General features: G+C 39.3%; 3 protein-coding genes and 2 long non-coding RNA genes across 7 annotated transcripts in view; 2 read left to right on the top strand and 3 right to left on the bottom strand.

Moving 5' to 3' along the window:
• Wnt10 (Wnt oncogene analog 10) overlaps nt 1-13,472 on the top strand; it is a 30,125-nt gene extending 16,653 nt beyond the window's left edge. The window contains exons 4-5 of one of the 2 annotated variants that reach the window (XM_069047325.1): nt 7,604-7,884; nt 12,780-13,472. In XM_069047325.1, coding sequence (XP_068903426.1) covers nt 7,604-7,884; nt 12,780-13,298 — 800 coding nt within the window. In that variant the 3' untranslated portion in view covers nt 13,299-13,472. The remainder of the gene's footprint in view (nt 1-7,603; nt 7,885-12,779) is intronic. The other variant, XM_069047324.1, reaches the window with a different exon arrangement.
• On the bottom strand, nt 6,148-6,970 carry LOC138130712 (uncharacterized). Its single transcript, XR_011159631.1, has 2 exons — nt 6,743-6,970; nt 6,148-6,640 (listed from the first exon to the last, which is right to left on the bottom strand). It is a non-coding gene; the product is annotated as an uncharacterized lncRNA (long non-coding RNA).
• LOC138130711 (uncharacterized) lies at nt 7,803-9,449 on the bottom strand. Of its 2 annotated transcripts, XR_011159630.1 has the most exons (4): nt 9,144-9,449; nt 9,027-9,095; nt 8,796-8,980; nt 7,803-8,750 (listed from the first exon to the last, which is right to left on the bottom strand). It is a non-coding gene; the product is annotated as an uncharacterized lncRNA (long non-coding RNA). The 2 variants fall into 2 exon arrangements; XR_011159629.1 differs by having other exon boundaries at nt 7,803-8,980.
• Nucleotides 13,473-14,885: 1,413 nt separating the features above from the next.
• On the top strand, nt 14,886-21,540 carry ninaC (STKc_myosinIII_N_like and MYSc_Myo21 domain-containing protein ninaC). The gene is made up of 13 exons (XM_069047335.1): nt 14,886-14,975; nt 15,474-15,762; nt 16,174-16,282; nt 16,655-17,036; nt 17,085-17,175; nt 17,225-17,506; nt 17,804-18,192; nt 18,241-18,783; nt 18,829-19,940; nt 19,989-20,057; nt 20,104-20,288; nt 20,334-20,533; nt 20,592-21,540. Exons 2-13 carry the CDS (start codon nt 15,481-15,483, stop codon nt 21,538-21,540), a joined length of 4,593 nt encoding a protein of 1,530 aa, XP_068903436.1. The 5' UTR covers nt 14,886-14,975; nt 15,474-15,480.
• On the bottom strand, nt 21,524-22,725 carry LOC138130703 (integrin beta-2-like). The gene is made up of 5 exons (XM_069047328.1): nt 22,567-22,725; nt 22,447-22,513; nt 22,241-22,399; nt 21,786-22,196; nt 21,524-21,732 (listed from the first exon to the last, which is right to left on the bottom strand). Exons 1-5 carry the CDS (start codon nt 22,648-22,650, stop codon nt 21,578-21,580), a joined length of 876 nt encoding a protein of 291 aa, XP_068903429.1. The 5' UTR covers nt 22,651-22,725; the 3' UTR covers nt 21,524-21,577.
• Between the last annotated feature and the right edge of the window lie 126 nt (nt 22,726-22,851).

The following is a 22,851-nucleotide window of genomic DNA, read 5'->3' as shown; positions in this document are numbered from 1 at the left end:
CAACGGCAGAAGAATATTTATTATTATTACATTCGCCATAAAACAGGATCATGTCTGTTTTCTCATCGTTCGAATACATTTTAATCGTCGTATTTTAACTTTTTCGTAAGTGTCAGTTGTGACAAATAAAATTATTCGAAGCAAAGCCATCGTGGATTCATTTTAAAACAATACAATGTTTAAAATAGCCACGTTCACTTTGGAAATGTATTGTGGGTTGCATTCTCAATTCCGCCGGACTCATTATTACTCATGAAATTAAGTATTTGTAATTTAATTATGTTCTTAACTATTTTTTTTTTATAATTCAAATCATTCTATTGTTTACTAATCCGTCATTATTTTCCAAAAATTACAAAATACAACATACAAAATATTGCATCAAAAATTTGTGAAGATTGTCTGATTTTCCTGGAAATTAAGTATCTTGTTTTAACGAGTACGGTGCCAGAAACGAATCATTCGTTTTTGAGGTTCTTCCAATTCTTTTTTGTTTCATAATGAAAGTTCATTTTGTTTGAATTGGCGAATTAATTGTGAAGTTTTTTTTCTGGTGAATTTGATGAGAAAATTAATTTCCCAATTCAGAAATAAAAACAGTAGTAAGTATATTACACTATAAGTGATGAAAGTGCCCGATTTTTCAACGAACAATACATGATACAGAGTGGCTACGAAAATTGGATTCACTTTTCCACATTTGCCCAAAAGATGGAACTATAAGCAAAAATTAAATGAAATTGCTGGCAACATTGTTTTTTTTTTACAAATGTTGATTGTAGCCAATGATCCTGCACTCTTAGAACTGCTGTTCTACCAGAACGACCTTCTTTAGAAGGATAATATCATTATAATGTTTATTCGTTGCTTAATATTGAAATTCATGACAGTGACATTGACAATTATTCTTTAAAAATAGTGACAATGGCACAAAATTTATTTTTTTCATGCTTAATTTTTTTGCATTTTTTGTGAAAACAGCGACATCTTTTGGCAAAATGAAGAAAAGTGACTCCAATTTTCGTAGCCACTCTGTATACTTACGAGCGCCAGCGAGTGAGGATAGTATTGCCAGTTGAAAAATCGCACTTTGATCACGAATTGTGTATACTATTTTTTCCAACGTCGCTTATGAAAATGAGTCTCAATTTTAAATATCTTTATAATTATTTTACTCCCCTATTTTTTGAATCTTTCGGATCTGGAGTTTCAATTAATGCAAATAACAGTGTTTTAAATTTTTATATTAATAAGTAGGTAGTAGATTGTTAATGTAGTAGCTTGTTAAATAAATTTTCCTCACTAGTGAGTTTACTTTCTCCATTTTCCTCACTAGTGATGCAAACGTCTATTTTTCTCACTAAATTGAGTGATGAAAGTATTATTTTCATAAGCGATGTTGGAAAAAATAAGTTAGCACTCGTTGTTGTAGTTCTCCTAATATTTAAACTAAAACTGAATTGTTTTAGACAACTTCCTCTTGGTGCAAGTGATTCTTAGATGACTTTTAATGATTTCGCCGTAATTTTTCACAGGTGGGTTAGAAGTGCTCCGACGAGATACACATCGTTTTTTTTTTCTGGAGAAAATCGCATCGTAGATAGTTTTTTTTTACTTCTTTTTTGTTAAAACTTTATTGAAAAGTACTGTTATTTAGCGTAATTTCACTGAAAAACACGGAATTCCATTTTTTCAGTCTAGAAATAATAAACTTTGGAGACTAACAACAAAGAATAAGTTACATGCATATGCATTTGTTTTTGCTCGGGTTTTGTGAAATCAGCTCGTTTTTTGCGCTTTTAGCATTTTTCAAATTATGTTGTCGGTATTTTAATGTTTTTGAACCTCCCAATGTAAAAGTAGTTGAGGATTTCGGGTTTTTGAGGAGATTTTATCCTTCAATTCATGGTTGTTAAGCATTTTTTCAACGTTCAAATTTTAAAGATTTAATTTTTTGGAGCTCCATACCAAGCGATTTTTCTTTATTACAAAAACTGAGTTTTTAGTGAATTGTCAACTGTATTTGCTTTAATTTTACAATTTCTGAAACCTCACAATTTCATCTGGTCCAAAAGTAATATTAAAATATAAAAAAAGAAACGCAATCACAACACAATCGCCACTCACTTGGGATTAGATTGACCCAAATCGCAAGAAAAACTTAAAGGAAAACATAGTGCGATTTGGTTTACGTTTTGGTATGCCAGATAATCTCATTCCTACATTTCTGTAGCTAACCACAGCTTTATTTTAAGATAAATTGCAAAGAATTGTTGAAATAATTCAGTTTACTCTCTCTTGGAACCCAAACAGATCCCAAACTTGTCATAACATTTGCTGTTACGTTCAATTTCAATCCATTAAAGCAAACGCTTCAAATACCACCAACGTGGTGCCAGTCTGATGTCTCCACTACAATACAGGGTGACTTTGAAAGTTGTGCAGATATTTTAACCAGTGGTAGAACTCCACAATAGATAACGATTGAGCCAATAATGCCTTATACAAATGTTGATATTTTTCGAGAAAAAGGGGCTAAAAGTACAAAAAAAGGTTTGGAAGCCACTGAATTTTATGAAAAAATGGGTCAAACAAATCATAATAGCCTTTTTTTGTTGTTATTTAATTCAAAATTAAGTCACGTTGACAAGAACGTCAATATTAACCTCAATCAAAATCACAAATGGCGCTCACCAACCTGGCTTTGATCTATGAAGAAGCTAGCACGGCAAATCTACGATGAGAGGTTTCCTCAGAGGATACTTCCCAATGCACGTAAACGTTGTGCAGCATCTTCGCGATTTCGGGCGTTTCAAAATGAATAAGCGCGATCTTGGCCGCCAACGAGAAGGTCGCATTTTAATTACAGAAGAATAAATTCGTCACGAAATTGAAAACCAGCCACGAATAAGTATTCGGCGTCTTGCAAATCACCTGAGAGTTTCTCAGTTTGTAGTTTGGCTGCGAGTTCAAAACGCCGCTCAGGAAATTCGTCAAAACAGAGGCCTTCCGAATCGAGTACGGTCTTGGGCATGTCGTACTGAAGCTTGCATTGCAAACGATGGCAAGCATTTTGAGCAACTTCTTTGATGTTTCATTTTTATGCTATTACTCACAATTACAGTCTTTTTACTTTCTGAATAAGTTACAGGCACTTTATACTCAATTTCATATAAATGTGCATCTAAGCAAGCCATGAAAATCTGATTTTCTGTTGGTAGAGATATTTTCATATTTGATGGCGGAAACAAAAGACTGAGAAATGTCACAAATTTGTATTGTCAGTGTCAAATTTCTCAAAGACGTTCGTGATTTCGACAGAAATGCAGCAAATTGGCAATAAGAAAGTTATTCATCGTCGAACTAGAGACAAAATTTGTAATACGTTTGATTATATAAGAATAACTTTTCCTTTTGAACCACTGACAAAAATTGGTTTCCTTAGAATTAATTTTTTCAATCAATTTAGCGAAAATTTAAATTTACCTAGACATTCCTTTTTACGGCGTTTATGAGAAATTTGACACTGACAATACATTTTTGTGACATTTCTCAGTCTTTTGTTTCCGCCACCAAATATGAAAATACCTCTAGTAAAGCTAAAGCTAGTGACTTTGACTTTCAAAGTTGCTTGCTCTGCGCGAATCCGATTTGACTAACTTTTCAGTTTTTGTCCATTTTAACATTGCTGATTTCAAAAGCAATGTTACGTCTTTTTACTGATTAAATTAAAGTAATTCTTATTTGTTTTTGTCTTTGTATTTTTACCAAGTAAAGATTTATTGGACACGACCTTCATAAATGTGACTTTTATAATGTAACTAAATTAAAGGAGCTTTTACAAATGCACAGCTCACTTGATGAACATTTATATGAAATCAATTATACTTATGAAACTCAAAAAAAATTTACGATAAAAATCAAACATAACTTCGAATGACAGAAAAACATATCAAAACTGCCCGCCAAATTTGAAATTTTTCAGCGGTTCCAAAACATACTGATTCCTTTGATTCTCTTATAAACATTAACATTTTGTATACGGCAAATTGGGTTATTTTGCCTTCTTTTAACACGTACTACCTCAGGTTAAAATATCTGCAAAACTTTCAAAATCAGACTGTATAGTACAAAATAATTTTTTTGGATTCTGAAACACAATTTCCAGTTAACAGCAGCAAAAAAATTAGTATTATGATTCAGATTAAATTTATTGTACCTAATTCGTCTGTGTAATCTTTCTAGCTGTTACACCATTTTGTTTTCAAAAATACGTAACATTTCTGTAAAATACAATATTTTTTGGTTTTGCATGATACTCATTAAAAATACATAATACGAAGCTTTAACGGTAATGTGAAATAAAATGTCGGCGTCTAGGATTAAAAGATAAGATAATAATCAATGGAGCAAGAAGAGTCGACTTTCATTTAAGTTTCTTGGTGTCAGAATTTCAAAACCCATTGTTAATAAAAACGTTGAAAACTCTTCCTTTTATTGTTTTCTCCCACTTATATTTTGTCTTGAGATGCCTAGTCTCGGTCGGAATTTGGACAGTGAATGACCCGCGACCTAGGCAACCACCAATACGCCCCAATCCCATCGATATCTCGATATCGCGTTTTGAAAAAAATGTGGAGCCCTCTCCGAGCCTCCGGTAATAGCCCCGCATAGCTGCGGTCTTACCACTTGCACTTGCGGCCAATGCAAATTCAATCTTAACCGCTAAACGCGAACACTTTTACAACCCATTATTGTCGATTAGCAACATAAAATTTGCCACAGCTCATTGCGTTTAATTACAAGCATCGCGTTTGTCTGTTACAAAACGGAGGCGCAGCTCTGAGCGAATTGTTTTATAACGACTAATTATTCTGTTACAAACTTACGGCAGTACTGGAGCGTAAAAGAGAGATTTGTGTTGGACACAGCTCACTCGTTATTATCCTTTTATGCGTTCAATTAAGGACACGCATTAGGAGAGCGATAATTAACGTACCTGGCGGATTACTTTTACTCCGTATTGGACCGATTAAATCCGTGACATTTAGCTTTGGAACGGGCGATTTTTCCAGACGTCGAAGCGTCCACGCTGCAATTGGCATTGTCGCAGCACACGGGGAAGGTTTCACTGCATCTCGGTCGTAAAACGCGTGAGAGAATAGTAAATTATGTAAAATTATGCAGTGTTAAAAGCATCGCGTATTGCTTTCAGTTAATTCGTTAAATTAGTGAGTCGAGATGCAGGTTTAATGTTCCGATAAGGGGAGCGGCGCCCCGCCGGCCGGCCCCCAATTATGTTTTATTACGGGCGCTCGATTTCTTAACGTAATTAAAGCAAAATTGTTAATCGACGCGGTGGTCCCCCAACATTATCGGTCATTTTACAAATCGCCCGTCTTGTTAGTCTCTTTTATGAATATTGCATCGCGCGGATGGACCGCCACTTTCGCAAGAACCGCACACTCGGAAAATAATCTCATAATTGCTGAAATGCTGCCGATACCAAAACCAGACCGAGTGGAGTTAACAGTGGTTAATTAATTGTTTCGCGAAAATGAACACCATCAGGTTTAAAATGGACACCAATCAAAATTCTTCACCATACAAAATGCCACTAATGCCATAAAGATGATCGTCACGTGTGCTCGATCGTTCTTAGAAGGCGATCGAGACTGAATTTTCGCCAAAATATCGAAGGCGCGCGTGATCGGGGTTCGATATCGACGGCGGTTTTTTCTTTTGGGAAATGTGCGAACGGGTTTTGCAGGAAGTGATCGCTTGTTTCCTCAAGCTGATTACCGCGGTTGTGAGGATGTTTGTACTTTTTAGTCATCGATTGAGCCGAGAGATTGCCGGCTCGAATGCGTAATTCAAGCATTTGCATAATTAATTAATTTTACGCTGGTCTCTGCCGGACGTTAGCAGATTTATTTAATAATAATGTTGGGGCAAATTACCTATTTATCCTACAACATAGCAATTACCGACGTTATCGCAACAAGTGAAGCCGCTCGCGAGGCTCTTACCGTTCAGAAATCACAAAATCAAAACAAGAGTCATAAAGGAAAGTTTTCTGCGGCTTTTGATAGTTGGATTGCACGAAGAACTTTTAGAAAAATTACTAAATACACGTCTCTTTCCTAATCATACCTCCAACCTTACGCATATCGCGCTAGATTAATGTGGGGGTTGTGTTTTATTTTTTCAAAATCTACAAAATTGCTCTTTGTTTTTCAAGTCTTCCAAAACCGTCTAATTTGTCTTAAAAATCGAGCGGTTGTCTTTGTCGGCGTTCAGTCGGAAAAAACCCGATAAGGATGTTAACTTGGCAAGCCATCCCGAGGGAACGGCGGATTTATAGCGACGGCTCACGTCGGATTTCTTCACTCCGGCTCCGATTACGACCCAGGCAACGTCAAGCGGTGACAGCGCCGGTGAGGAGTCGTCCGTCACGGAAGGACGTGTCTACATCTCCCGGCGACCATCAAGAAGCCGGGAGCTAGAGGCCATCCGCATTGTCGTGTTTCAATTTATATGGAAATGGCGAGCGGCATACGTGCCGACAATTATTCCATTCCGGGCGATATTAGATAATCAGTGCCGGTGGTCGAGACCGGAGAAGCATCACCGTCTGAAACTAAACCGATTCAAATGATATCGTTCGCCTTAAAAGTCTTCGTATATGGCAGCGAGGTAATATGCGAAATGTAGGTTTGTAATTTAGATCCGATTTACTTACTCGTCACGAGCACGACGACATTCAGCAAAAACCCAGCTGAGACACCGCGGATTGACGCACGACACGCCTGCGAATCACCACCATTATCCCGCGGGCCGGGAGCCTCCATTCTCGACACAAACACCCAACCGAACAACCCCCAAGTCGCTCACCTAACCTCACAATTCACCACCGAAAGATTGACACAATTACAAAACAAGTGACAAGTGGCACTCTAATAATTCAAAAACCCCGTAGTTTTAATTGTCAAATTTATAACAATCAGAATTACAAACATTATTATTTCTAATAAATAACAAATAACAGGATTAAACCATTTGAATAATGTTGGGTCAAACTTAAATTAGGGCAAAAACAACGTCCCTCAACGTGCATGCAAATATACAGTGTGTCCCAAAAATCTTTGTTTTGTTGCTTCTTCGGTGTTGAATGAATAATTTTTGTGCAGAGGTCGCCCAGTCGCGTTGATTTGTGTAGCGTTATTGTTCTTCAGCGGTCATCTTTTTCTCTCATCTGAATAAATCCATTAGTGTCGGGGCAAAAATGGCACATTTCCCTGGAGCAGACAAGAGCTCATCTATCTTTCTTCGGCATCCGCAATCGCGAGCTGAACAACGAGCAAGAGAGCGGCCCGCTGCAGGAGATTTACGATCGTCAACATTTCTCAATGCTGCATTATAAAACAGTAGCCAATACCCTATATAGTACTTGTCCTCAAAATTTTTATCTCTCCTTCATACCTTGTTTGTAGCTGCCTTACGTGCGTCTCTTTAGATTTATTGGCGAAGTCTCCCGAGTTTATTTGCGAGCACGGTCTCTCCCGCCGGCCTCTTTAAATATGTTCAAATGTGATTTTTTCAGGATTCAGGGAGACCGCCTTCGCCTACGCCGTCTCGTCGGCGGGCGTCGTCATCTCGGTGGCGAGGGCCTGCAGCCAAGGGACGTTGAGGAACTGCGGCTGTGATACGCACAAGTACAAGATGAGGGGAACACGGGCGCAGAATTCCGCATGGAAGTGGGTCGGATGTTCCCACAATCTGCGCTACGGGATCAAGTTTTCGAAGATGTTCCTTGACGCGAGGGAAAACGGAGACGACATACACTCGGAGATTAATCTCCACAATAACAACGTCGGACGGATGGTAAATAACAAACCTGTCTTTTCAGGTTTTGAACAGTGCAAGACTTCAAATAAGAATACGACAAAAAATTGAGATTGTGTAGTGAGACATCGATGCTCTGAGAATTCCATGTTGAAACAGAATTCAGTACTCGATTATTCCGTGTTTAATAACCGTGAGACGACGAATGCAACCAGTTGCAAAGTGAATGCAAGTAAACACACTTTTCTTGCAAAAGATGTAATTAATTTTCTTATCACTTCAATAGTTAACAAAAAAAGTCTTCATCATAGTTTGCGGTAATGATTTTGCTGATTGTAGTTTTAAGCGGTGTCGACAAATACTCTTCACTGTATAATTCTAATTCAGTACTTTACTCGTTTTACAATTTTTTCTGTAGTTAATCCGCTACCAGTATTTTTAATCATTATAAGGAAAAAAGTCATAAATATGTTTTTGGAATTTTAAGAGAGTTAGACAGAAAAAAACATAACATGTACATATATTTTCGCCAAATATTCTTCGTTGTAATATTTGAGAAAAACTAGATTTATCAATATTTCATCTTATTTTGAGTCTAATCAAAGCAGTTTATAATTGTCTCTGTTGGCAAGAATCAAGAATTATATTTCTACATTGAAATTCTGTAGGTGAAGTTTAAAAAAGTGTACCGGTGACAGTCAGTACCATACATTCGTAAGTGAGTTACACATGATAGACGTATCGTAGAATGGTATTTCATCTAGACGAAATGGTACTTTCCTTACAGTTAAATTAGGCTCGTCCATCCAGTTAGAAACTTGAGCTTTAGTGTCGACCACTTCGATTGTTACTTCTTCGTTGATTTGTTGCAGCTCGTAAAAAACACCGATGTTGTGGAGGTGCACCTAAATTCACAGTATGATTGAATGTTGTAAAACAGAAAGTGGTACCTGTTGAGAAAAGTTGAAGCTATCTTGAGATATTTTAGCTCTGTACAAAAGCAACACATGAAATATGCTATTTTGTTTCCATTTGGTGGCAAAACTTCTTACGAAGTCACAAGTATGTTCATCTAGTACTTTATAGTCTTTAACAAAATCGGGATAGGATTTTCTGACGGTTGATTCTCTATATGCTTCAAAAATATACTCAATAAGCTACAAAATGATTTTGTCGAATACCTTTTTGAATCATTGCAACAGCTTCTTCTTCGGTCATTCTATGAGCTTGATTTTGACCAATCGTCGATACTGCAAACAATTATTGTTAAATGATCAAACAAAAATGAATTTACTGACTGTAGTGTCTCTCTTTATCTTTCATTTGTTTCGCAACCATACACTTGGCCAGAAATCGCCTCAAGATGCTTTGTATTTAGATAATTTTTTTCACTTGCGTCTCATACAATCTCGCCAAGTACTCTTCGTTGTAATATTTGAGAAAAGCTTTCGATTTCCCAATATTCCATCCTTCTATCTTGAGTCTGATCAAAAGCAGTCTACAGTTGTCTCTGTTGACTTGTACGTTTTCGTCAAAATCAAAAGCGAGGAACTGGTACCGTCTTAAAAATTCTTGAAAAGGAATTCTGTGTGGGTACCCTATCTGACGTGTTGTTGCAGTTTCGGATTCATAATCAAAATTTTCGGGTTCGCCTTTTAAGTCGCATCTGATGCAACGGATAAAGTGGGTACCACCAGATCCGCTCCCGATTGACAGTTCCTTGAGTATTTCGAGACTCAAAGCTTTGAAAGTGTGGACGCAAGTTCGCATTCTCTTGATTTGAGAGTACTGATTGGTTGAAGATTTTTCCGACGGAAATTTATATCTTCGTTTGTTAATTTCGTCATCTTTGTCAAGGGAGATTATCAAATTTCCTGTTTTGTCCAGTTTGTTGGTGAAGAGTAGCTTAACAATAGAATTGTCGGACAGTCTCAGAGTCTCTATAATCTCTGGCGGAAGAAAATCGCGATTCTTGTCAGGCCTTTCTTTTGCATCGTAACTAATTTGTCCTGTATAGTGAGCTACTGAGAATTCGGATTGTCCCGAAACACCAACAAACTTTGCTTCCAAGTTTTGAATAAAATCGATGACGTATTGACCGTCGTGGCCCGTCTTGGAAGCTTCATCGATCACTGTGAGGATTCCTTCTGATTTGCACAACAGTTGGTCTAAAGTTTTCTTGTTGTCGTAATAACCGAACGGTTGGTATTCCAGTTCTTCCTTCCTTACATCTAGACATTCCCAAGAGAAGACTCTTTGCAAGTAGTGATACTGCAATTGCTCGTTAAAACAATTGACAAAAAGTTGAGGCAAGTGGTTGGTTTGGAAACATTCAAAGCCAAAATAGTCAAAAATTTGAACCGAGTACTTTTCACCACTGCAACAAAAAAATTACAGTGGAACTACCTAGTGGAAGACTTACAAGACTGCTCTTCCAAAACTCAGTTTGTGGGTGATCACCCCAACGATGTAATCTACCAATCTTGCGTAAAGATTGTTAGCGAAGACATCCCGTGCGTCTCTTGCTTCGTCCACGGTACTCCTTCTTCTAACAGCTGCACCTTTACGTACGAGACAATAGTTAGTGAGAGCCCACCCGAATTTGCTAGGATCAATTTTCAACAACTCTCCAACTCTCTCAATGTGGTCGTTGTTTTCAACTACAGCCCCTTCCGATTCCGACTCTCGAAAACGTATTTCTCCCACAGTTAGTACCGCAGAGACAATGCAAAAAATCGTATCCATTTGTTCCTCTCCCAGTTGAAAATCTTCGACAATTTTCAAAATTCTCTTCAACTTGCTCAAATTGCAACTTGGGACTGTTTGATTTCCCATCATTGCCGACCCGCAAGTACCTATATTGACGATCAGGATTTAAATGGTACCGTTCCAGTTTCTTATTTTCACGTAACCCGTCATAAATATCGTAGAAAAAATGAAAATTTCCTTGAAACCTACAACTCCACTTTGAAACATTTACAAATCTTATTGGTCAAAATTACATATCGACCGAAGATATCCTCCACTTTTCTAACTGAAAAACGTTGAAAATTGCTCCACTGAGTCTACCGGTACAACCGTACTTGATGTCTGTTTTAAAAACACATCTGGTCGAGTAATTATTGATAGGAGTCGAAGCATGTGTCAGAGAGTGGATTAACTTGATTGCTCCAGTTATTCGTTCAAGATTGATATTCTTATTCTCACCGAGATACAAGAGATGGGTTGTCAAGTGGAGATAGTTTGTCGTTTTTCCGGAGCCACTTTCGCCCGATAAAAGAATTCTCTGAGGGATTTGATGGTGAAGGGCGCCATGATAAGCGCAATCCGCCACGGCGTAAATGTGGGGGGCGTTATTCGAACGAGACTTCGAGTGGTACTTCTCATGGTACTTAAAAAACAAGACTGCTCTTCTAAAACTAATTTTGTGCTTAATCACCCCAACGATGTAATCTACCAGTCTCGCATAAAGATTGTTAGCGAAAACATCTCTTGCTTCGTCCACGGTACGCCTTCTAACAACTGCACCTTTATGTAGGTACCAGAGTTAGTAAGAGCCTACCCGAATTTACTAGAATCAATTTTCAACAACTCTGCAACTCTTTCAATGTGGTCACTGTTTTCAACTACAGCCCCTTCCGATTCCGATTCTCGAAAACGTATTTCTCCCACAGTTTTTACTGCCACGACAATCCAGAAAATTGTATAATTTCTTCCTTTTCCAGTTGAAATCTTCGAAAAATTTCAAAATTCTCTTAAACTTGCTTAAATTACAATCGTTTGACTTTGATCATTCCGTACTCGCAAGTACCTGCAGACAATTGATAAAATGTTTTATTTCGATCGAAAGAGAGAATAGTATCTTATAACATAATTCGATCAAATTCGCATAATAATCATCTTGGCAACGGGTGTTAAATTAAAAACTACTTTTTCAGTCCAAATTTATTGTAAAATATCCTTCAGAATTACACACTCAATTTTCCCAGTAGTCCTTCAGTTCCGCATTTAAGTAGCTTCTAGTGGAGCAGTTATTATCCGGAATCGAGGCACGTGTCAAACAATAAATCATCTCAAATGTCTCAGTTATTTTTGTTTCAACATAAATTAATTAACCGAAGAGGTGAAAGATGTGGTGAATTAACCGGAGACATTTGCAAGTTATTTTGGAAAGGCGCTTTAACAAGCAACATCATCATTACACAAAGACAGAAGCGCTTTCTGGACAAATCGTGTCGCACAAATAATTGTAACGTTTTCTGAATGTGTTTTTTCCCGATCCGTTTTGCAACGAGAGGTGTGTCCCGTTTGGAATCTTTGTTTCAGCTTCATCACCGTCTTCGGCGAGTAAATACGGAGTACCCATCGCGATTGGTGCCCACGTCTCCTTCAGACATAATGTAACATTTCGTGTCAGAGAGAGGGCTCCGCTACGCACCCCTCGGTACCTCAGCATCGCCGCAATACCGCGGGTCCCAAAGATGCTGGAGGTTCTAATGACGGCCGTGACGTCCGAAACCCCGCCTAGTCCCCTTGACAAAGGGCCGCCATTGCTGTTCTCGTGTTATTATGATTATTATGGACCACACGCGCCGATCTTCTCATTAACTGTTTTGTTGCCAGCTTGATATACGGACCGTATATCTTTATCCTACATTCTTGGCCATTGTTCGGACGCTCCGAGCGAAAAACACTTTCTAAATAACACGCAACACCAAAAATAAAACACTCGTTTAAGAGCAGCCAGAAAAATCCATTTAATTACAGTCATCTAGGCTAGATGGCGAAGAACGCGTGCTACTTCCGCTAGTGATTCGATTATAATAACACGCAGTGTCCCCTTAATGACCCTCTATTATCCGCTCCGGCACCACACAATACCACGATTGATGAAACGTGAAAGCCACGGCCACCTCTACATTTCATTTTTCCAGGCGGTCGCCGCCAACATGCAAGTCAAGTGCAAATGTCACGGTCTATCTGGCAGCTGCGAGATGAAGACCTGCTGGAGGGCCGTTCCCGATTTCCGCGTCGTCGGCAAATCCCTCAAGGACAAGTTCCGATCGGCGGTCCTCGTCGACCAGTCCAACCTCGCCAACAGAAACCCCAAAACCCGCAGGCTCAACCAGAAGAAGCGCAAGCAGCGCACCAAGCTGAAGCAGTGGACCCCCAAGCAGAAGCAAAAACGCGGCCTCAGGAACGACCTCCTCTACTACGAGAAGTCGCCCAACTTCTGCGAGAAGGACCAGGCGCTGGACGTCCAAGGCACCAGCGGCAGGTTCTGCAACCGCACCCATACGGACCAAGGGAGCTGCGCCGCCCTTTGCTGCGGCAGAGGGTACGACCTCATCATGCAGAGGCGGACGCAAACCTGCAACTGCAGGTTCCACTGGTGCTGCACCGTCGAGTGCCAGAACTGTACCGTCGAAGAGTGGATCAGTATTTGTAAATAGAGCCGTAACTTATTTGTATTTTCGCGTGCAGAGGAACACTCTGCAATACCTAATTTATTCGAACGAGAACTGATTTGTTGTAATATAGAGTAGTAAGGCGCAGCAGTATTATTACCTTCTAATTGTAAGCATGAATAAACCGAAATGTTGACGTTGATGGAGTTTTTTCTTCTTATTTGTCTCAACACTATCGTATATCGTGGATGGACAAAAAAACTGCAAAAATCGAGCAAGCTTCTGTCAAGGAGACATTAAATCCATTATTCTTCGACCAGTCCTGCAAAATGGATGGCTCCAGAAAAGTTGTTGCTGAATCAAGCCCTTGGGGCTATACGTGAATTTATTGGGCCACTTTGTAGCCTATTCAGAACCATTTAATTTGGGGTATAGATAATTACAATCCTCCGATAAATAAGGAACCTATGGACTCGTCTTTTTTTTGGGAGACACCTCTAGAAATTTTTTGATGCGTCTTTATTTTTTTGCTTTTTCTGTTTTCGTTTTTATAATGTTTTTTATCCTTTTTACTAGATATTTTCTCCTTTCATTTCTTCATTCACTTTTATCTTGTCTTTCTTAGGTTCTTCTACACGATTTATATCGTTGCTTTGGTGTTCCTTTTCTAAATATGTCTGTTTTTTTATCAAAGAACCACCAACACCGCAATTTACACCTAAAATAGAGCTGACAACATTGTACACTTTTGACCTAGGCCTAGGGTGAAAAATCTCATCATATAAAAATTGAGGTTATGTAGAGATATTCGTACCGCAGCATGTTAATAAATAACAATTACTTAATAACAACTAATTTGAGCATTTTTAACAACACGTTCAAATTATAAATGCGAGTTTGGCTACTTTCAATGGCATTAAAAATGACAGGCGTTGGCTGGTATAGCCAATAGATATCATTAAATTCCCCAAATTTAGTAAAATTTTATTATTGCAAACCTAAATCTTCAGGTCGTGGTTCTTTGATTAAAAAACAGACTATACATCTTCTATTCACTCCATTTCTAAATTCTACACCGTTTTCACCATGTTCGCAACTATTTTATAAAAAGCACTTTCCTATTTTTAATAAACAGTAATAAACCAAAATGGTGATGTTACTGAAGTCTTTTTGTTTGTCGACGTCCCAGTTAACGCTCTTCACTCTTGTGGTCTCCAGATGAAGAAAAAGTAGTAAAATGGAGTAAGTTCCTGTCGAGGGTGCATTAAATCCATCGGCGCAGTCCTTCACATAAGTCCGGCGAAATAGATTTATTGAAAATGGCTCCCGGAAAGTTGTTGGTGAGCGCGTCGACGACAAATAGCTGAATTATCTTGGTTACAAGCCGACAAAAGAGCAGCGGTATCGCAACTAACAGAATTTCAAAAACAAACATACGTTACATGCTGGCGAATAAAAACCAAAACGACAACAAAACAACTCCTTATAGGACGGTAATTCTGAAATTAATGGTGACGACATCTCTCGAATCGAAACGGCATCGACCATTCGAAGAATTTTAATTTAATTTATTTCACCGGGAGATTATTAATATGGGCCAGGTCGAGGACGGCTCAGTCTAATCCAATTATTGTGAGGCTTCCACTAACAACGCGACTTGTTCCATTAATTATTTACAAATAGTCTGTGCTACGACCTGGTGTCGTTATGTTGGTATAAAAGGTAATTAACAATAAATTTTAATTAGCTTAATTGCTGAGTTTCTCGTACCGGAGGTACCATTTAAGAGATTTAATTAGCGACTAATTTGTTAAGTTAACATGTTATTATGTAGACAGTCAGGTTTGAATTCCCTCATGTACATTACCTGACTCCAATTAAACGGAAAGATTTCTTAATTACGACCATTCCGAGTCGACTCTGCCAACGTGTGAATCTCTCGGACACGAATTTAGAACAATATGTTGAATTCCACCGACAAATGGACCGTAAATCAGTCCAAGATTTTATCCCCGTCTGACTACCCAAGATTTATACACCCTTTGTTCAAAATGACATTAAACTGCGACTGCGGCGTCGCTTTAACGACCGACACGCATAAACGCACCCAATATTGCTTCGACCTGTCACTTTAACAACAAAATTTATTGTAAATTACATAATTTCCCAAGACTCCGTATTGTTGGTTGCCTAATCTCCACAAACATCGCCGCATTTCAGCCTCACCATGACCACACAAAAAATTAATTTGGACCAATTCCCCGCCCCGGGCGACCGCTACACTTTGGAGGACCCTCTGGGGGGCGGCGTGTTCGGCAGGGTGTTCGCCGCCACCGACACCCGAGCCAGCTACAAGAAGGTAGCGATCAAGGTACAAAAAGTGAGCGAGAACTCTAGACCGTACGTCGAACAAGAATACAGAGTCCTGCGAGATTTATCCAGTCACGCCAACCTGCCAGATTTCTACGGGATTTACCGGAAGGAAGATGACATCTGGTTTGTTATGGAGGTAAGAGGTCGAATTATTGCCGCTGGTAGTCCATAAGAACAGTCGGCATGTACCAACAATGGTACGACGTGCGTGCAACAGTCTTTTTGTCAAATAAATCCGGCCATGGTTTTCATAGCGAAACGGTGAGTTATATTCCGGGAATTGCTCTTTTTGTCCCATGGTTCTTGTACAGTCTTGTCTTGGGCAAAGAAATTTCAACAAACATAAAATGTGACAATGAAATCTTTTCTTCTTTCAAACATTTTACCAATTAACGGGGTGTCCTAATTTAGGACAGGGTATTTGATCCTTTTTGTAAAACTTTTCACTGTCAGTTCACTCTTTTCTATTCTTTTCATTCTTCTTCGTTTATTGTTTCTTTTTCACTATTTCTCTTCGTTACTTTTGTAATGTTTGTTGGCTTTTTAGGTGTGCGAAGGGGGCCCTGCGAGGGACCTGGTGCGGGGCCTGCTGGCACAGAACCGGCGCATGAGAGAGGAGCACATCGCGTACGTCCTGAAAGAGACAGTCAAGGCGAGTAAATTTTCACTCAATAAATGTGGCTGCGGTGATTCCACCAACCAGATTTAAACAAAGCCTCCACCAATAACAGCCAATTATCCGCGTGCTTGTCCCAGCTAAACATGTAAACGTAAGCCATAAATTACTCAAAAAGCTCTCGCTTTATTACTATAATTATGAGCAATTTATAAAGATAAAAGGGAACATTTAAGCGCGTAAGTGCTGCTCACTTAAATAAAGGTGATGTACGGCGCATTTCCATCTCAAACAAAACACGTAACGTTCGAGCTTTTTCACGTCAGAAATGCGCGAACCGGCAATAAATCTCCGGAATTGAGAGTGGCGCAATTATTTTTTATGCGTCTATTGTTCCACTTGTTGCAGGCAGTGATATTCCTCCACGAGAATTGCACCGTCCACAGGGACATCAACGCTCGGAACATTCTGCTGACGAAAGAGGGGGAGGTGAAACTGGTCGATTTCGGCCTCTCTTGGAGCTTGAGCGGTCCCTTGGACGGGACCGACGGATGCTTGGGGTCGCCGTGCTGGATGGCCCCCGAAGTCATCACGTCGAGAAGAACCAGACAAAATTACGGCAACAGAGCGGACGTCTGGGCTCTGGGCGTCACCGCCATAGAGCTGGGGGACGGAAGGGCGCCCTACGAATCAATGCACCCGACCAGGGCGCTCTTTCAGATCGTCACGAACCCACCCCCAACTCTGTGCAGACCGTTCAACTGGTCCGAAAACTACGTCGACTTCATCAACGAGTAAGAGGCGTTCCAGTTTGAAATTAATCTTGACGGTGTGCTTGTTAGGTGTTTAGTTAAAAATGCAGAACATCGACCGTACATATCGGAACTAATAGACCATCCGTTCTTGAGACAAATACCTGAAAACAACTATCACGTGAGAAGGCTACTTTTTAAAAAATTACATAATCGGAGAGTTGTTTCAGTTGTCGCTTGAAATTAAATCTTTGATTGAGAATGTGAGTCGAGTGGAATTGCCAAACGATGAGTCTGAGGTGACAGTCATTGAGAATTTTTACAAACGTGGGGTTGAAGGAGACTGGGAAGACATGTACGTTGAGGATTTGGCGTCTTTGGACAAGATCAGCGAAAAGAATGTGATGAAGTTGTTGGAGGATCGCATGAAAGTGGGACAGTTTCAGACCTTTGTGGGTGACGTACTGCTGGTACTGAATCCAAACGAGAAGAAAAACATTTTTGGGGAACAAGTACGTCTTCAGCCTTAGTGCTTAGGCAATATTATACTTGTCTGTATTGCCAGTTGTCTAACCGCATAATTTACAAACGACAACAAAATTTCTTTTGATTATTATTATGTCCCACTTGAAGACTCTTTCAAATAACGCCCCCCTCCCTCTACAGCTACTCAGGAGCTTATCAAAACGCCCTTGACCACCAAATCCCTCAGACAATTCTTTTATCCAGAGTTTTATTTTAAGTGTAGTGCTAGTTGCCTAGCCACGCATGAAATTGACACCAGATTTTCTCTTAATTGTTGATTTAAGTACCACGAGAAGTACCACTCGAAGTCGCGTTCAGATAACGCCCCCCACATCTACGCCGTCGCGGATAGCGCTTATCAAAACGCCCTTCACCACCAAATCCCTCAGCGAATTCTTTTATCGGGCGAAAGTGGTTCTGGAAAAACGACCAACTATCTCCACTTGACAAACCATCTCTTGTATCTCGGTGAGAATAAGAATATCAATCTTGAACGAATAACTGGAGCAATCAAGTTAATCCACTCTCTGACACATGCTTCGACTCCTATCAATAATTACTCGACCAGATGTGTTTTTAAAACAGACATCAAGTACGGTAGTACCGGTAGAGTCAGTGGAGCAATTTTCAACGTTTATCAGTTAGAAAAGTGGAGGATATCTTCGGTCGATATGTAACTTTGACCAATAAGATTTGTAAATGTTTCAAAGTGGAGTTGTAGGTTTCAAGGAAATTTTCATTTTTTGTACTATATTTATGACGGGTTACGTGAAAATAAGAAACTGGAACGGTACCATTTAAATACTGATCGTCAATATAGGTACTTGCGGGTCGGCAATGATGGGAAATCAAACAGTCCCAAGTTTAACGTCAGTCGCAATTTGAGCAAGTTTAAGAGAATTTTGAAAATTCTCGAAGATTTTCAACTGGGGGAGGAAGAAATGGATACGATTTTTTGCATTGTCGCTGCGGTACTAACTGTGGGAGAAATACGTTTTCGAGAGTCGGAATCGGAAGGGGCTGTAGTTGAAAACAGCGACCACATTGAGAGAGTTGGGGAGTTGTTGAAAATTGACCCTAGCAAATTCGAGTGGGCTCTCACTAACTATTGTCTCGTACGTAAAGGTGCAGCTGTTAGAAGAAGGAGTACCGTAGACGAAGCAAGAGACGCACGGGATGTCTTCGCTAACAATCTTTACGCAAGATTGGTAGATTACATCGTTGGGGTGATCAACCACAAACTGAGTTTTGGAAGAGCAGTCTTGTAAGTCTTCCACTCGGTACTTCCACTCTAATTATTTTGTTGTAGTGGCGAAAAGTACTCGGTTCAAATTTTTGACTATTTTGGCTTTGAATGTTTTCAAACCAACCACTTGCCTCAACTTTTTGTCAATTGTTTTAACGAGCAATTGCAGTATCACTACTTGCAAAGAGTCTTCTCTTGGGAATGTCTAGATGTAAGGGAGGAAGAACTGGAATACCAACCGTTCGGTTATTACGACAACAAGAAGACTTTAGACCAACTGTTGTGCAAATCAGAAGGAATCCTCACAGCGATCGATGAAGCTTCCAAGACGGGCCACGACGGTAAATACGTCATCGATTTTATTCAAAATTTGGAAGCAAAGTTTGTGGGTGTTTCGGGACAATCCGAATTCTCAGTAGCTCACTATACAGGACAAGTTTGTTACAACGCAAAAGAAATGCCTGACAAGAATCGCGATTTTCTTCCGCCAGAGATTATAGAGACTCTGAGACTGTCCGACAATTCTATTGTTAAGCTACTCTTCACCAACAAACTGGACAAAACAGGAAATTTGATAATCTCCCTTGACAAAGATGACGAAATTAACAAACGAAGATATAAATTTCAGTCGGAAAAATCTTCAACCAATCAGTACTCTCAAATCAAGAGAATGCGAACTTGCGTCCACACTTTCAAAGCTTTGAGTCTCGAAGTACTCAAGGAACTATCAATCGGGAGTGGATCTGGTGGTACCCACTTTATCCGTTGCATCAGATGCGACTTAAAAGGCGAACCCGAAAATTTTGATTATGAATTAGTGAAGCAGCAGATTCGAGCTTTAGCAGTAACCGAAACTGCAAGAGCACGTCAGATAGGGTACCCACACAGAATTCCTTTTCAAGAATTTTTAAGACGGTACCAGTTCCTCGCTTTTGATTTTGACGAAAACGTAGAAGTCAGCAGAGACAACTGTAGACTGCTTTTGATCAGACTCAAGATGGAAGGATGGAATATTGGGAAATCGAAAGTTTTTCTCAAATATTACAACGAAGAGTACTTGGCGAGATTGTATGAGACGCAAGTGAAGAAAATTATCAAAATACAAAGCATCTTGAGGCGATTTCTGGCCAAGTGTATGGTTGCGAAACAAATGAAAGATAAGGAGAGACACTACAGTTAGTAAATTCATTTTTGTTTGATCATTTAACAATAATTGTTTGCAGTATCGACGATTGGTCAAAATCAAGCTCATAGAATGACCGAAGAAGAAGCTGCTGCAATTATTCAAAAAGGTATTCGGCAAAATCATTTTGCAGCTTATTGAGTGTATTTTTGCAGCATATAGAGAATCGACCATCAGAAAATCTTATCCGGATTTTGCCAAAGACTATAAAGTACTAGATGAAGATACTTGTGACTTCGTAAGAAGTTTTGCCACCAAATGGAAACAAAATAGCATATTTCATGTGTTGCTTTTGTACAGAGCTAAAATATCTCAAGATAGCTTTAACTTTTCGCAACAGGTACTACTTTTTATTTTACTTCATTCGATCATACTGTGAATCTAGGTGCATCTCTACAACATTGGTGTCTTTTACGAGCTGCAACAAATCAACGAAGAAGTAACAATGGAAGTGGTCGACACTAAAGCTCAAGTTTCTAACTGGATGGACGAACCTAATTTAACTGTAAGGAAAATACCATTTCGTCTAGATGAAATACCATTCTACGATACCTCTGTTATGTGTAACTCGCTTACGAATCCAGGGTACTGACTTTTAACGGTAGGTATTACTATGGTACACTTTCTAAAACTTAATTTTTAGAATTTCAATGGAAAAGGATGATTCTTGGGATTCACCATATCGTTGGAGGGAATTAGTTGCGTCTAAACCCTCCGAACCAGTTGAAGATATGACAAGAACCAGAGAATATCTCATTAGTTTGCCGTACAACCGAGATCCAACAACTCCTTTGCCGGAGATGGCCGAGTATGTTGAGGCAGATTTAGATGAAATCAAAACAGATGAAACAGAAGATAAAGAGATGATTAAAATTGTTGTGGAAGAATATGTGAGTAAAAAAGAGAAAGAAGAAGAGAATCAAGCTGTTCGTAATAAGATAGCAGAAGAGTTAATATCGAATGAAAAAGCTGAACCCGAAGAAATTTCGGAGATCGCAGAAAGTAAAGACGAGAGTGCGATCAATTCTAATTCCAAACTGGCGAACAAAGATTTTGATTATATTAAAGCTCCGATCACAAAGAAACCAAAATCGGTGGATCCCATAGCGGAATTGAGACAAATGAGCCCTAAGAACATTTCTGAAGACGAACCGCCATTTAATTTTCAGGGAATGTTAAGGAAAACTAATTTCAAAAGAGAATCTTCTAAAGCAACACCTGAAAACGTACCAGTTTATTGTTTGAAGAAACGACAAGAGAAAAATGAAGATAATAAAAGTAGTGACAGTGAGAAGAAAACAGAAGAAGTCCAAGAAAATATCGACTATCGCAATATTGAAAATGATGTCGTTAATAATGGTAACGGATACGACAACAAAGAAAATGGTTGGATAAGAGAAGAAAATGAAGTAAACAATGAAAATGTAATGAGTGCGATGGAGGAGGACAGAAATAGGAGAAACAAAGAAGTTGATCTGAATAGGGAGGATAGTGGTAGATTTAACGGAGTAATTGAAGAGAGTGAAGGGAAAAGAGTCACAGTGGAGTTGGCTCCAGGAATAATCATGCAGGGAATAGAAGTTGAGCTTTAATTTTATTTTACTCTTAACATTTTACACTAGGTGGTACTTATCGAAAAAAGTCGAGTCTCAAAATGTCATGTCTTCTGGAGAGTGAGATTCTGCTCGATGAGATTTTACCGCGTTTCAGATAACATATTCTAGGTACTAGCATCGTCAATACAAAAATGTAGACGACAACTCCCCAAAATGTAAATGTCACAACTGAAAAATAAACAATTAGACAGTCTCCTTTTACTCTATCTTCGCTCCTTTACATTTCAATCCATTAAAACAAAAAATCTCCTTCTCGTACTGGACCGTAACAGAGTTGCGACCGTTGTACCGGTACTTAAACTTGAAAAAGCACCCTTCCGAGTTCTCCACGTCGCACAACTTCTCGTCGTTGTCGACGTCGCGACTCACCATTTCCACAATCTCATACTGGAACATGCAGTACGGGTTGCAATTGGCGTCCTTTTGAAACAAGTTGCACTCGATACACGGAAGAAACTGGGCGCATCTTTGCCCCTTACAGTACGGACACTCCTCGCAGTACCTTCCAGAGTATCGGTACAAAACCGTTGAGTTGCCAATTTCGAACTCGTTGGAGTTGCACCGGCACTTGTTGTTGACGCAAACTCCTTTCCCCGAGCACACCGCGGTGTACCCGGATTCGACGCAGTCGTCTGAAAATTGAATTGGAATCGCTGAAAATTTTTGACGTACACACCTCTTGCGTCCTCGAAGTTGGGATCTCGTCCACTTCCGTCGTCTTGACTGTTGGGATCTGATCCGCTTCCTTCAAGCGCAAGCTGAGTTTTCAGATCTGCTCCGCTGCCCTCGACAAAATCAGATCCCGTGGGTTCGTCAAAAATGATAAGTTGCTCATCTAGGTTGGGAAATTTAGCTCAAGGTAACGGCAGTGTTTGGTTTTACCTTTGACGAATTCATCATATCTGTGTGACTCGGTTCTTGCGTCACTTTGGTTCAAAACTGTTCCTTCCTTCAAAAAAAAAAGTATGATAAAATTGCTACTGCTTACTTACGTGAACGTACACATTCTTCTTTGTTGACATCGTTGCACGAGAGTATTTTTTCACAGAAAATAAGTAAAATTGCTAAAATCAATGTGGTCGACATTTTTCCCTCAACCGGTGTAAAAATTATTGTTTTCAGAACATTGCGGTACGTTTATTAGGATAGCGATAAGATAAGCGTGTAAATTATGAAATTACTGAGTCAATGAGTTGAGTTGCATTAAATCAATAAAGGTTGAATAATAAATCTGCAATTGGAAGGATCAAGAGAGATTTATTTTATCCGACAAGCATCAGCAAGTAA

The sequence above is a fragment of the Tenebrio molitor genome, chromosome 5, assembly GCF_963966145.1.
Source record: "Tenebrio molitor chromosome 5, icTenMoli1.1, whole genome shotgun sequence".
NCBI lineage: Eukaryota > Metazoa > Arthropoda > Insecta > Coleoptera > Tenebrionidae > Tenebrio > Tenebrio molitor.
This window is presented reverse-complemented; position numbering and strand designations above follow the sequence as displayed.

Bases quoted from the DNA above. Each gene is read 5' to 3' on its own strand.
- ninaC (XM_069047335.1), top strand. From the start codon at position 15,481: ATGACCACACAAAAAATTAATTTGGACCAATTCCCCGCCCCGGGCGAC. The intron at 16,283-16,654 runs GTAAATTTTCAC...TGTTGCAGGCAG, and splicing joins GAAAGAGACAGTCAAGGCGA to TGATATTCCTCCACGAGAAT. The intron at 20,058-20,103 runs GTATTCGGCAAA...GTATTTTTGCAG, and splicing joins TGCTGCAATTATTCAAAAAG to CATATAGAGAATCGACCATC.
- LOC138130703 (XM_069047328.1), bottom strand. From the start codon at position 22,650: ATGTCGACCACATTGATTTTAGCAATTTTACTTATTTTCTGTGAAAAA. The intron at 22,514-22,566 runs GTACGTTCACGT...TTTTTTTTGAAG, and splicing joins ATGTCAACAAAGAAGAATGT to GAAGGAACAGTTTTGAACCA. The intron at 22,400-22,446 runs GTAAAACCAAAC...TTCCCAACCTAG, and splicing joins ATATGATGAATTCGTCAAAG to ATGAGCAACTTATCATTTTT.